General features: G+C 45.6%; 1 protein-coding gene across 2 annotated transcripts in view; it reads right to left on the bottom strand.

Moving 5' to 3' along the window:
• The window catches only part of LOC128404774 (alpha-2-macroglobulin-like protein 1), a 129,122-nt gene that overhangs the window by 96,178 nt on the left and 18,863 nt on the right, over window positions 1-14,081 (bottom strand). For both annotated transcript variants that reach the window (XM_053370678.1, XM_053370677.1), the window contains exons 12-21: window positions 13,885-14,049; window positions 13,118-13,354; window positions 10,064-10,127; window positions 7,914-8,059; window positions 6,601-6,747; window positions 5,857-6,021; window positions 3,155-3,245; window positions 2,653-2,809; window positions 1,164-1,389; window positions 75-201 (exon numbers count right to left, since the gene is read on the bottom strand). In XM_053370678.1, the coding sequence (XP_053226653.1) occupies window positions 75-201; window positions 1,164-1,389; window positions 2,653-2,809; window positions 3,155-3,245; window positions 5,857-6,021; window positions 6,601-6,747; window positions 7,914-8,059; window positions 10,064-10,127; window positions 13,118-13,354; window positions 13,885-14,049 (1,525 nt within the window). The remainder of the gene's footprint in view (window positions 1-74; window positions 202-1,163; window positions 1,390-2,652; window positions 2,810-3,154; window positions 3,246-5,856; window positions 6,022-6,600; window positions 6,748-7,913; window positions 8,060-10,063; window positions 10,128-13,117; window positions 13,355-13,884; window positions 14,050-14,081) is intronic.

Below are 14,081 nucleotides of genomic sequence, written 5' to 3'. Positions count from 1 at the left end.
TCTTTGGGGAAGAAAGAGAGGGACACTTGGCAGCTGCAAGTCTCCTCCCACCCACTCAGACGCCTCAACCTCACCCAGCTGAGTCGCCGTCACGTTCCAGGAGAAGGTGTGGGCCTCCTCAGCACAGAGGCAGGTGCTGAACTGGCAGGCCGGGCATGGCTTCACGTCCACCTCCTGAGACTCCAGCAGATTCACTCTCACCTGGGAGATGCAGCAAAATGACCCTCGTAAAGCAGGCAGAGCAGCGAATCCAAGGCAAGGGGCAAACATTCAGAGAAGAGGCACGGGCAGCACAGGAGGTGGCCCTATGCTAGGAGTTAGATCCAGACCCCCATGCCTAGGGTGCCCCACATTGGGAAGCTGAGTAGGGCGTAGACTGTTCCCAGTAAGACCTCAGTGAGTGGGGCCTCCTTGAGCTTTGGGGGCACCATATTAACATGTGAGGAATGCCACCCCAGATCAGATTGGCGAGATTTATTCACTCAACAAAGTTTATAGGAAGACCTCTATGCCATTTGCAAAAACCCTCGGGATTACGAGTGGGTGGCTTGGCTTCCTCACACAAACCCCTCATGGCTGTTCCTCTGTGAGCCCCCCAGCTGGTGGCCTGAATTGCGGCTGTGGGGAAGAGGAAGGGGGCAGCATATGGGCGCCCCTAGGCCTTGGCAGCAGATCAGACTGGGTGGCTTTCTGGCCTCTTCTGGCCTCTTGCAGCAATAAGGCTGTGTTGCATATGGGGCTGTGCACACACCACACATTTAAAGCACACTCAGGGGTTGCTGTGGGAGGAGAACTGCAGGTTCCCAGGACCGGGGGGCGAGGAGGGAATGTGCTCTATGGACCTCTTCTGCCATGAAAGGGATGGGGCTGCCTTGCGCTTCCTGTTGTCCACACTTCTGTGGCACATCCAAAGTGGAGCTTCTGTTTCCTCACCCACAGCAAGAAATGCAAGCTGTCCCCTCAACACTGAACGCAGAGTGGGGGGGGAGGAGGGAAAAGTACTGATCTGTCCCTTGGGAGAGACAGGTGAGTGCAGGTGTAGGAAGAGCAAGGCCCTGGTGAGGTCCAGCCCCCATCTCTATCTTGTGGGGTTCCTTCCACGCCTTTCTTTCTGGATACACATATAATGGAAGCTTGTTTGCTTGTTCTCAATGGACACTAACCTGGATACATTCCTTCATGTAATTGAAGACAGTGGACTTTAGCAGCAAGGTCTCCCCACGGACCACAGAATACGGCAGGCTCATATCCACAAAAAACGGCTGGAAGACCCGGAACTTGGCTTGCCGGGCGAGTCCAAAGCCAATGTCGGCCACACAGAAGGCATCAGCATTCCACTCCGTGATCGTGTCTGGAGCGGTGACCGGGTAAGTTGCTTTCCCCTCCTCACTGAAGAACAGGAAGAGAGGTCACTCCCTCAGTGACAAGAAAATTGAGTCGTTCACTGCTAAGGCAAAACCGATATCACCAGAATATAAGTTTGTTTGGTCAGAGGAGCACACCTCTGAGTATGAGTTTAACCAAGCCTCTAGTTCTGTGCTAGGTCTCAGTTAGAATAGAGGAATTTGAAGATGGCAGTATAAGAGTTTATACTCTCTGCCATTGGTGTTTATGAAAATGTTGTGGGCCTCAACAAAAAGGAAACCTTATTCAGGATATATTACAGAGAGGTCTGCGCTCCCGCTGTTGGTAAAGGTAAAGGGACCCCTGACCATTAGGTCCAGTCGTGACCGACTCTGGGGTTGCAGCACTCATCTTGCTTTATTGGCCGAGGGAGCCGGCGTACAGCTTCCAGGTCATGTGGGCAGCATGACTAAGCCACTTCTGGCGAACCAGAGCAGCGCACGGAAACGCCGTTTACCTTCCCGCCGGAGTGGTACCTATTTATCCACTTTGACGTGGTTTCGAACTGCTAGGTTGGCAGGAGCAGGGACCGAGCAACGGGAGCTCACCCCGTCGCGGGGATTCAAACCCCCGACCTTCTGATCAGCAAGTCCGAGGCTCTGTGGTTTAACCCACAGCGCCACCCACGTCCCCCCCGCTGTTGGTACAAACTTGCAATCAGTGGGAACAACAGAACAGTTGCCTATTTTTGTGGAATTTTCCACTTTACTAGAGTTCCCCCCCCCCGCCCCCTGTGCTCCCGTAGAGCAAGTATATACTGCACGATAATGAGCAGTATAATGACACCATCCAAGCCGCACAAAATTACAAATGCACACCTCTGGTTCGTAAGTGATATAAGCATAAACTTCTGGCGCTGGGCAGGCTTTCAGAGAAACATTAGAAAGATGCATTTTTGAAATTATTATATAAAACGCCAATGTACAATACGAAATACAGCCTTAAGATAATGCCAGCTGAGTGGAAGAAGAAGAAGAGCAAAATGTCAAATTGGAGCAAACATCAAGCCTCAGAAAACCCAAATAGATGTTTGTTGCACTTCAACTTTAAAGACCGAGTTTTTGGTGGAAAAAGCTCCAGAGCAACAAAACCAAACAATAGCAAAGGCTTGTACAAGGAGCTTTAGGTTGTGGGTCTGTGCCTGGGAAGCATGGAGCAAAAGGTGAGCGCTAAATGAGTGATGGCCAAGCAAGATACTTCTTGTTCCCACATGGCATTTGGTTCCCTCCCCAGCAGAGTTTTACTTACTTGACAGGGACCAGAGTCCAAACCCAAGTCTCTGGAAAGTACGTCCTGGGTTTGGCTTCCTCTGCTTTCCCGGGGACCGAAGAAAAAGCCTCAGGCACCACTTCACTCCTGGAAGCAACATTAGGCGCACCCGGTGCCATGCCACCTACTCCTATTCCTTTGCAGAAATCAAAGAAGCAGAAATCAAAGATGGTCAAGCAGGAGAGAACTGGGAATGGAAATCCACCCCATCCTGGAATCTGAAGGTAATATAATAGGGCAATCATTTCCCATGATAAATATTTGCAAATTCCTCCCATAATTATTTCTGTTCACAGATTTGGCATGCTTGCGCTTCTGCAGTGCTTCAAAAACCTATACCGCTCTTTAAAAGCATGAGCTGTTTCTAGCCAAGGGTTCAATAAAAGGAAAGGTAGATAAAAAGGATGAGTCTTGTTATATCCCACCCTGCCAAAGGGAGGCTCCAGTTGAGAAACTGTCAAATTATGATTGTGATTCTCACCTAAGCTATAGAGAACAGGTGTCCTTTCTGGCAATCCACAGGACACTGGCTTCTTAATTTTGGTGTTGGTTATAACTTTCATATTTAATTGCTGTAAAAATCAAAGAGAAAAGTGAGGGATGGCATATGAGAGCAACATGAAATGAAAGAAAAATTCTATGAGGCAAGGTCATTTGAATCTCTGGCAGGGAAATCATTGCAAAATGCTCTGCGTTCCAATAATGGATGTGTACAAGGTTTGACCCACAATTCCACAAAAATGATTTGAGACTCACACGCTGCATATTACGTTGTGTTACAACATTGATCTCTGCTCAGGTGTCAATCAAGGGAAATAGAGGAGGAGATGAGGTTTATCTGAAAGCTCATTTGGCTCTCATCAAGATCAGCTAGGCAATATTTTTGGCCCTGTTGGCTTCATATCTTTGCCTCAAGGAAAACGATTTCTCTGAAGACTCTGAAACTGACATTTTTAGGTCACTACTTTATATTCCCACGTTACAAGAATGCACATATGGACCACAAAACAGAAGCCTGCTCCTCTTTTAAGATTAAAAAAATGTAGCTCCAGATTTATAGGCACACACGGGCACACGTTTCACAGAAACACACTGGTGTGTTATGCTTCCCACTTCATGTGCATTGTATCATGTTCCCCCACCCCCTTGTTCTTTGTGGAACACAATTTATTTATTTTTATTTGAATGGCCTATAGACCACTTTTCAGGTAAGCTGCCTCTCAAATTCATAAAATCCAACAGGAAAGGCAGTTGAAAAATTAAAACATCCAATTCTATCCTGCGAACATACAAACCAACAAAATAGCTCATCTAGCTCTAAAACAACCATCACCACAACTGCCACCACTGATAATCCAGATTAGCTTCCCAAATTCATGATAAAAAGGCCCATTAAAAATGAGCAATGGGCCTTAATGCTTGCCTGATCTCACTTAGAAACATATTCCATAATTGTGGGGCCACTTCTGAAAAGGCCCTGTTGTGTGTGTCCATCAGCCTAATTATTTGCACACACTGGCAACTCAAGAAATCTCCAAATAGGATCTTAAGGTATGGGCAGATTGTAACAGGTGCAGGCAGTCCTTAAGAGAACCTGGTCCTCAACCATTAATGGGTTTTAAGGTTATAACCAGGACTTTGAACTTGGCCTGGAAATGCCTTAGTGCAGGGGTCAGCAACCTTTTTCAGCCGTGGGCCGGTCCACCGTCCCTCAGACCATGTGGTGGGCCAGACTATATTTTTTTTGGGGGGGGGGATGAACGAATTCCTATGCCCCACAAATAACCCAGAGATGCATTTTAAATAAAAGCACACATTCTGCTCATGTAAAAACACCAGGCAGGCCTCACAAATAACCCAGAGATACATTTTAATTAAAAGGACACATTCTACTCATGTAAAAACTCATGTAAAAACACGCTGATCCGTGGGCCGGATTGAGAAGGCGATTGGGCCGCATCCGGCTCACAGGCCTTAGGTTGCCTACCCTTGCCTTAGTGGCACAATATTCAGCCACTCAGCCTTAACTAGTAGTCAGGCGGTTGCATTCTGCCATAGTTGAGGTTTCTAAACCATCTTCAAAATAAGAGTGCACTGCACTTGTCTAGCCTGGAAGTCACTAGTGCATGGACAACAATTGTAAATTTGGTGCTCTCCAAATAGGGTTACAGCTGGCATAACAGATGACGCTGGTAATAAGGCATCCCTGGCCAACACCATCATATAAGCTTTCCCAAGTAGCACCAACAGCACCTTAGTCTCGTCAAGATTAAGTTCCAATTGTTTACGCTTTTCCAACCTTGTACAGTCTCCAAACACTGATTCATAATTTCAACAGCCCTCCTGGGACAAGCAGGTGGAAACTAGGTTCCATCTACATATTAATGACACTTCAGCCCAAACCTCCAAATGACTTCTCATGTGGATACTGATAAGCTTGGGCAATAGAACAGAACCCCAAGAAATCCCATTGGAATGGAAATCCCCCAACGCCATTTTCTGAGACCAATTCTCCAAGAAGAACTGGAGCTGCTGTAGACTGGACAAGTGGTCCAGAAGGATACCATGGTTGATAGTACTGAAAGCTGCTGAAAGATCCAAGAGAAGCAGGAAAAGTCCTTTTCAGTTCCAAAACTGAGTCTAAAGCCAGACTGGAAATAAGTCTTCAGGAGAACTTCTGAAGTCCACATCCCTGCCCAGGTCTGGCAGATTTCACTAGCCAAGAAGGGCAAGGATCAGCTGGTAGGCTTCATCCCTTCAAGGAAACTATCTACATTCTCAGCATGCACAAGCAGAAAGCATGGCAAACAACATGCTTTCAAGCAACATGACGAGATGATGCACTAGCCTCAACCATCTCTGTCTCTGTTACAATTATATGGCATCCAGATTATATGACATACCTGCAAAATGCAAGCTTTAGAGAGTTCCTGACTCACTGAGTTCTCTTTGCTCCTCAGTTGCTGCTGCGCTGAGCTTATCTATAGATTGGTTTAGTGTGGCATCTGAATCTGGGCTCGTAGTTTAACAGTCCCAGAAAAACCATGAGCTGTAAATCACAGGACAAACCTTGGAAGCTCCTCCTTATTCAATGATCCCGGGAACCATCAGAATGTATGCCATTGACAACCCAAAACAAAGGAGGTTTCAGAGAAGACTGGATTAGGAACAGATGGTACTCACTTTGAACAGGCTGTAGGCATCAGCCTGGGTTTGGAACCAGGGGGCCATAATGGACCGTTTTGTCTTTGGACCTTCAGAAGGTAGACAAGGATATGGCTCAAAGTCTTCCAGGTCAAAGTAAAACCCTCTGGAGCCAATCAGACTAGACTCAATATGTTGATACACCTGAAAGCAGAGATTTCTGGATTGAGCTGACCAGTTAACAAGTCCCACAGTTGATATGAACATTTTTTATCCCAAAATGCATAACCTTGAATTTCATTTCATCTTACTCCAGGTCACGCCCATTTAATTTCATTCTTGGGATTAAGATGTGGTATCTGCTGTGTTTATATTCATTCTGCTACCCCTATTAACTACAGAGGAACTTATCTCCACAAAATTGTATTTGAGTTGACAAGTGTTCTTCCTGCACTATAATGTAGCCTGTCTCTTTTTTTAGGTCAATGGTAGAGGAGGAATAATACTGGAATTAATAATAGTAGAATTTTTTTTTTTTAATGTAATTTTTATTAAATTTCTGTTTTACCATTTAAAAAACTCATTTAAACAATCTTAAAATATTAATGACTTCCCTTCTTCTCTTTCTATTGATCATTTTGCATATCATAAATCCCTGCATATTTTACAAAAACTAAACCATTTAGTATTCCATTATTGCATCCATCAAAACTTATCAGGCCTTATCAGAGGCACTAATAGTGGAATTGATTGGGCCTATGTGGGAAGGATGAGCTTTCTTACTTCCTCTGGGGTCAGTGTTCCATTTCCCTTCAGCGCGACACTTTTGTCCACAGCACGGAGAGAGCACAGTGCACCAGGGGCAGCTTCGATTTGCAGGTTGACCTTTGCCCCTGGAAGTTCCTCTGTCTCAGAGAAGCCCAGAGTCACCTGTAGATGGAGACAGATTTTCAGATGGAAAACCCGAACTGAAAAGCAATAATTTAGAACACCAAAGAGAGAAAAGATGCAGAGGGGAGACTACTATTTTTCTCCTCTCATTCACTCAGTTTTTATATAGAATCTAGATCAGCCTGGTGCCCTCCTTCCAGATGTTTTTGACTACAGCTCACATCAGCCCCAGGCATTTGGAGGGCAGCAGGTTGCACTGACTGATCTAGATGATGTTTACTGTGAACACTGCATTCCTTTGCATTTATGTTTCCCCACTATTGTCACATCATCTAGGTTTTTTTTACTTTTACTTTTAAAATTTTTTCACCATAATTACAGTGCTATTTATTCAGGTGTGAAACACACTATTATTTCAGAGGGGTGATCTGTAATGTTGCTGGTGATTATGTGTTACCCTACGTCTTCAACTCCAGTGAAACCCAGCCTAGCCATGTGTGACTAGCCCAAGGTCACCCAGCAGCTGCATGTGGAGGAGCGGAGACGCGAACCCCGTTCACCAGATTACGAGTGTACCACTCTTAACCACTACACCACACTGGAGTGGACTGGAGAGAAGGTGGCGGCAGCTGAGTTTGCGGCTTCTGGGACTCTCCTGCCCTTTCCCCCATCTTACGCTGCTCTCTCCAGCCACAGCGATGGACAATGCTCAGGTCACGCTGAGCAGGACTAGCAAAGCACTACAGTATAGCCATACCCCCCATGCTACACCACTGTACGTCACACACTATTTTAATGCTTGCCAATGTGTGTGTTTGTGTGTGTGATTTAAACCATCCTAGTGAGAAAGCAAAATGGGTGCAAATATGGAGAGTGATGGCTCTATCATAGAACTTTCAGCCCATCTGCCTTGAGCCACACATATGCATAATATATATAAAAAATTAAAAAATTATCCAGTAGCACCTTAGAGACCAATTAAGTTTGTCCTTGGCATCTGAAGAAGTGTGCATGCACATGAAAGCTTATACAAAGAACAAACTTAGTTGGTCTCTAAGGTGCTACTGGACAATTTTTTAATTTTTAAAAATATATTTTGACTGCGTCAGACCAACACGGCTACCTACCTGAATCTATATGTATAATATGTGCTCCCTTCTTGCCCTGTGCGCCACTTAGCTGTCCCAGGAACTAGATGTACTAACCTTGTGTTTGAAGCACTTCTCTATTCTGAAATTATCCACGTCAGCCGCCACCTCGCCATCCAGAAACACAGCGTACAGCAGAAGCCTGACTGTGGGTGCCAGGTCAGAGCTCGTAGACAAGGTGAGGGAGAAGGTGCCTTTCAGAGCTAGATCAGGGGAAAGGGAGAATGGTGGGAAAGGAAAGAGAAGGAGAGCAACCATGTCTTACAGCATGAGAAAAAACATCTCTGTGAATCTCACTTCTGCCAGATGGCGGTAAAGCAAAGAAAATCAAGGAGATGCACCCCAAATGCAGCCAGCCCACCAGCGCATTGCAGGAGTATTCAAATCCTCATGTCTTCAACCTAATAACTGGTTTATTGCCAAGAAGAAATTCCGTTCTGCACCACATGGTGAGTTCTAAAATAAACCCGTGTCCATCTGTTTAGGTCTGCCTAGCAGTCCACTTTGGTAATTCACCTTACCTGAAGACACTGACTGTGGATCTGATACCAACTGCTTAAAAACAAAACCTTTAGAATGAGATCTTTGCCAAGTGAAAAACCTCAGGAATCGCTCCTAAGGTTTAATTCTGCTCAGTGTCAGGAAGTTATGTCTAGCACTGCACATGTTCTCCAAGCTGGGGCTGCACCCCTCCTTGTGTCGCTGTTATGTACTGAGTTGAATAGGATCCAAATTGCAGCAGTCTGATTGGTCCTAGAACAATAGGATTCAGAATGCAGCAGTCTGATTGGTCCTAGAACAATGCAGCAGTATGATTGGTTGGCAGGAACCACCCAATCATGCTCCAGATAGAAGTGAATCCACAACCTGATTGGCTTACAGTAGAATTCCGGAATTAGCCAATCATGTGCAGCCCATTGTGTAAATAATGTATATAAAGCAGATACTTTGAGGGGACATTCATTCATTCCTCCTCACCACTATGAGCTGAATAAAGAGCATGAAATCACTTTGCGACTCTGAGTATATTTCAGTCGCTTCACTCACCAACTCTGCACCAAACCCCAACCCTCTCACCAAATCTACTGCCTCTTAAAGGTAAAGGTAAAGGGACCCCTGACCATTAGGTCCAGTTGTGACTGACTCTGGGGTTGCGGCACTCATCTTGCTTGCCGGTGTACAGCTTCCGGGTCATGTGGCCAGCAGGACTAAGCCGCTTCTGGCGAACCAGAGCAGCGCACGGAAACGCCGTTTACCTTCCCGCCGGAGCGGTACCTATTTATCTACTTGCCCTTTGACGTGCTTTCGAACTGCTAGGTTGGCAGGAGCAGGGACCGAGCAACGGGAGCTCACCCCGTTGTGGGGATTCGAACCGCCGACAATCTGATCGGCAAGTCCTAGGCTCTGTGGTTTAACCCACAGCGCCACCCGTGCCTCTTACACCTTGCCAAACATGCTTCCTCTCCTCACACAACCCCCAAAACTACCAACCCCTCCTCTATACCTTGCAAAATCCACCCACCCCCTCTCCTGAGAACTTGCCAAACCACCCCTTCCTACTACCTTTAGAGCTGTTCCAGTGCCCCTGGAATGCCCACTTCTGTCTCCTGCCTCTGTTTCTCTTCTCATACTCCAAAGCTGCTAAGATGGCTCAGCAGCTCTCAGAAGGCTGTGATCACACCGCAGTTTGCAATGCCACCTATTGGAAGCCAAGCAAACTGCTGCGTGATGACAACCTTACCTTTTAATGATATGTAAACACAAATACACACACACACGGAGGGACAATTAAAATAGGGAGATTATTTGGAATTTTTCATATCAGTTCAGATCTTCTGCTGTATAATTGTAATGGGCCAAAGAAGAAAGCAGAACATTAGGACTCAGTTCAGACATAAACTCTTAGGCACCATGTTTTGTGCTATTGTTTACTAGATCTCATGCTGCTGGCAATGTTTGTCTGATATGATACCTTAATTTGAAATTTTATAGTATTTTTAGCACGGTGTTATTATTTTATTCTGCTCTTATCATAGGTTGCCTTGCAGATCTGAAATGGCCTGTTTGAAAGGTGGGTTTGAAATTGAATAATAACTGAAAGAAACACCAAACCAGGCAGATCAGGCGCACCAAGCATGTTCATCTTGATAACGCCTGGTGTTTCCCATGAGGCTTATTTGATGGAACAGCATAGTTCTCCCACTTACTCTCATCCTGGCCAATTGGCACCTGCTTCTTTCCACTGAAGGCAATCTTCCCTTTGGACACAACCTGCAGGGAGACAATATGTTAGGCCAGGGACAAAAGCAAAAGCCAGCCCTCACCTCTTTGGCACTAGAGATACAGAAAAAGGGAGAGGGGAGTGAGACAGGGAAAGACTAGAGTCATGGATTTTGCTGTAGGAAGACCATAGGCTAGCAGTGAGATTTTGAGATATCTTGAGTTTCGAGGGAGAGAAAGATGTGGTCACAGTACAGATACCATGGCAGTTGCGTGTCTGATATAGGTGTCTGAAAAGACATTTGTCTTATTCACACAATGCATTTTTAGAGAGAACACCTGAGGGCCAAATTACTCGTAGCCCAGGAGATATGGGATCAGGATCTCCCAATTTTCTAAGAAGAGGAGGAGAAGGAGGAGGAGAACACCAGATCAGAGAGGCGGGGAATACTGATAACTATATATTTTCACCATTATGGCAAATGCAGCTGTGGAAGAAGAAAAATGCTAATTGGGAGAACGGTGCGCTAATTGGGGAAACTTCTGTCCTGGCACCTTAGTCCTGACACACACCCTTTCCACACCATGAATGGCATTCATTCTATTTTATTGCTTTCAGCGCACACACAATGTTATTTCTGAAACGCCCCTGCAGAGCTTAGATGGAAGTGAGGTGGTCAAGGAAGAAGTAAGAGAGTTGTAGCAAGACCCAGAGGACAGAAGACGAATGCTGACAGGAATCAGCTGGGGCTGGAGGAGAGAACAGAGTTGAGATGGGATGGTCACACGAGCTTTTTCCTCGGCAGCATCTCTGTGTCTGGCCAGCTCCCTGTTTATTGTTACAGTGGTACCTCGGGTTACATACGCTTCAGGATAAGAACAGAAATTGTGCTTCAGCAGCGCAGCGGCAGCAGGAGGCCCCATTAGCTAAAGTGGTGCTTCAGGTTAAGAACAGTTTCAGGTTAAGAACGGACCTCCGGAACGAATTACTGTATTGTGATTTTGAAACCCCTATATACTAGGTGTGCATGCTAAGAGCAAAATGCCTTTGCTTCTGAAAAGCAATGGGCCTGTTCATATTATACTGATAAAAAAGTAACCACAACAAGTACTCTTAGACAGGGGTCGGCAAGGTTTACCTCACCTGCAGAAATCGCTCCGGGGGCTGGATCACATCTGCGCAGACGCGATTTCCAGCGCCGCGGAAGCGAGTCCCCGCTCTGCACTGCACTGGTTTAGCACAGCACGCAGGGACTCGTTGAGTGGGCGGCTCGGTTCAGGGGCAGCTTGTGGGCTGTTTAAATGACCCCCGTGGGCCGCTTGTGACCCATGGGCCACAGGTTGCCGACCCCTGCTTTTAGATCTCTCTTTTACAATTTAATTTAACCTCAGGTTAGTGGCATCAAACCTTGCCCACTTCCCCTAAATCGTACCTGTCTGCCCCTCCCCAACACACACACACACACACACGACACCTATGGCACTTGACACTTTCATATTTTGATGTTCTGGAGAATATATGCAGGTTTGAACTTCACACATGGGGTTGCGGCACTCATCTTGCTTTACTGGCTGAGGGAGCCGGCGTACAGCTTCCGGGTCATGTGGCCAGCATGACTAAGCCACTTCTGGCAAACCAGAGCAGCGCACGGAAATGCATTTACCTTCCCGCCATAGCAGTACCCATTTATCTACTTGCACTTTGACGTGCTTTTGAACTGCTAGGTTGGCGGGAGCTGTGACAGAGCAATGGGAGTTTACCCCGTCGCGGGGATTCAAACTGCTGACCTTCTGATTGGCAATCCCTAGGCTCTGTGGTTTAACCCACAGTGCCACCCACGTCCCTTACACATGATATTAAATCTGCTGCAAATCAAGGGCCACTCCAGCCCAGTAGTATTTTATTGGGGGTATATTCCTCAGTGTGTTCTTGACACAGTAATGGTGTGTTAAGGATGGTGGATTTATTCTGTTTTAGTTTGTTCTGCAATTATTGCTGTCTGGAAAAAACATAAACCCGAACACTGGTGGTATATAAAGTTATGGGGTTTCAGCAGGAAGTTAGAGGATGTGCACTGATTGGAAGTGAAGCAGTGTGCAAACAGTATTGGAAATGGGATTGCTTGTAGCCACCCAAATAGGATCATGAGCATAAATGACCATGAATGTGCAACAAAGAGGATGTCTTATTTCTGCCCCTCCCCAAGTTTTCTACTTCTTTCAGGTCAATATTAGTCAGCGGCAAAGTGCCCCGTCAACATAAGTCTGAGAAAAATCTCTGCTTGAGGAAAAGCTTTTTTTAGCAGTTTTTGTGGGATGTGAAACACAAGAGCAGTCAAGTACAACATCCCTAGAGTGGACATAAAAAGGAGAAGTCTGGACCAGCCAGTCAGAACTTCCTGTTTCCTCCTAGGCTGGGACAGACTTCCTCTACATGTGACCAGAGGTGGGCGTGGCCTCACCTATGCAGGTAACAAAATACCTCAGCGGAGGCCGCCATCTCTCTGACTACATTTGTCGAAGAAGCAACATCTGCTTAGCCTAAGGTGCTCTCTTGGTTTCCAAGAGAGCATCTAAGATGCTCTCTTGACTTCCAGCCAAGAGAGGACAAAGGAGCTGTCTCTTTATGGGATAGATTCCAGGTATATTACTTTTGTAACTTAAGTCTGCCTTCTGGGATCCATCTGTGAACAGAATGAGTGAGTGAGTAAACTCTTTTTATCAAACGCATCCGCTGTGCAAGTTTAAAAATGGGAATGTTACTCTGCTAAATTGTAGAAATTGTTAACACAAGTTGGAAAGGATATAATCAAACAATATATCCTCTCCTGCATCCCTGAACATTCCCACAGTTTTCCTGTTAGTCTTCTGTTTTCTCTCTCTCTGCTGAGATTCTTTCCCACCTTCTTTAATATTGTCTCTTCTTCAAGCTTGCATTTTTCTTCTTCTTCCTTTTTTTCTTTCCCTCCCCCCCCCCGTACAGGATTTGCTTCTCTTTCTCATATTGCTCCAGGCGTTTCCACCAATTGCTAGACACTCACCAAGTAATAGAAATCTACGTGGTCGGCTTCCGGGCCCAGCTCTTTCCGATCAAGGATGTAATCCACCAGCACTTCCTGGTCTTTTCCACAGGGCAGCTCTTCCTCCACATGCTGTATCTCCAGGAAACTGTTGCTTTCTGAGTAGAAGGGCATCAGCCATACGAAAGCTTCATTCCGTATTGTCTCCAGGAAGTCAAAGGAAATGGCCCCAGGCTGCTTTAAAATAGTGTACCTGCCCTAGAAAGCAAAAAGGGACAGGAGGCGTCAGAAACAAACAATAGGTCAAAGGTTTTTGGTTGGTGACTGAAAGAACCAGATGCACGTCAGAGGTTAAAATACAAAAGAAACTGGAAAGTTAATTGTACTGATGAGTTGTCAACGATGACATAGGTTAATGATAAAAGGAAAGTGTATTAAGGCTCATTTGGAAAAGTTCCAGCAGGCACTTGCATAGGATAAATAAACAAAAGTGAAAAGGAACAAAAGAAACCCTTTACCGGGTATTTGTTATTTCAAATTATACGCTGCTAGCAACAACAGCAAAATAATTTTTCATACACACACACACACACACAAAAATAAAAAAAAATACGGTAACAGAGCTTGGATACAAACCAACCATGATAACACCCCAATCCATGCTAAACATCTTAAGAAAACCACAAACTTACAAATTTAGAAGGGGCACAGCTATGAAAGGGTGTGGCTCTGCGCTTCTGAATTTGCCACTACAATGCTACTCCTTTGCTAATATGCTCATGACTCACCCGTAGAGAAACCGGGGTATCTTTCCATTCTGTTGTGTCCAAGGAGAAAGCAACTTCGCCATTCTCATCTGTGCGGTAAGGAATGTTTGTCTCCACGTCATTGATATCGACAGTAAGATAGACCGTCTCATTCTTGAAGGGTGCGTCGTTGATGGTGCATTTCATCTGCAAGAACAAACTGGGAATTAATGCCATGT

The sequence above is a fragment of the Podarcis raffonei genome, chromosome 17 (genome assembly GCF_027172205.1).
Source record: "Podarcis raffonei isolate rPodRaf1 chromosome 17, rPodRaf1.pri, whole genome shotgun sequence".
Taxonomy (NCBI): domain Eukaryota; kingdom Metazoa; phylum Chordata; class Lepidosauria; order Squamata; family Lacertidae; genus Podarcis; species Podarcis raffonei.
The sequence above is the reverse complement of the archived record's forward strand: the minus strand, read 5'-3'. Positions and strand labels throughout refer to the sequence as shown.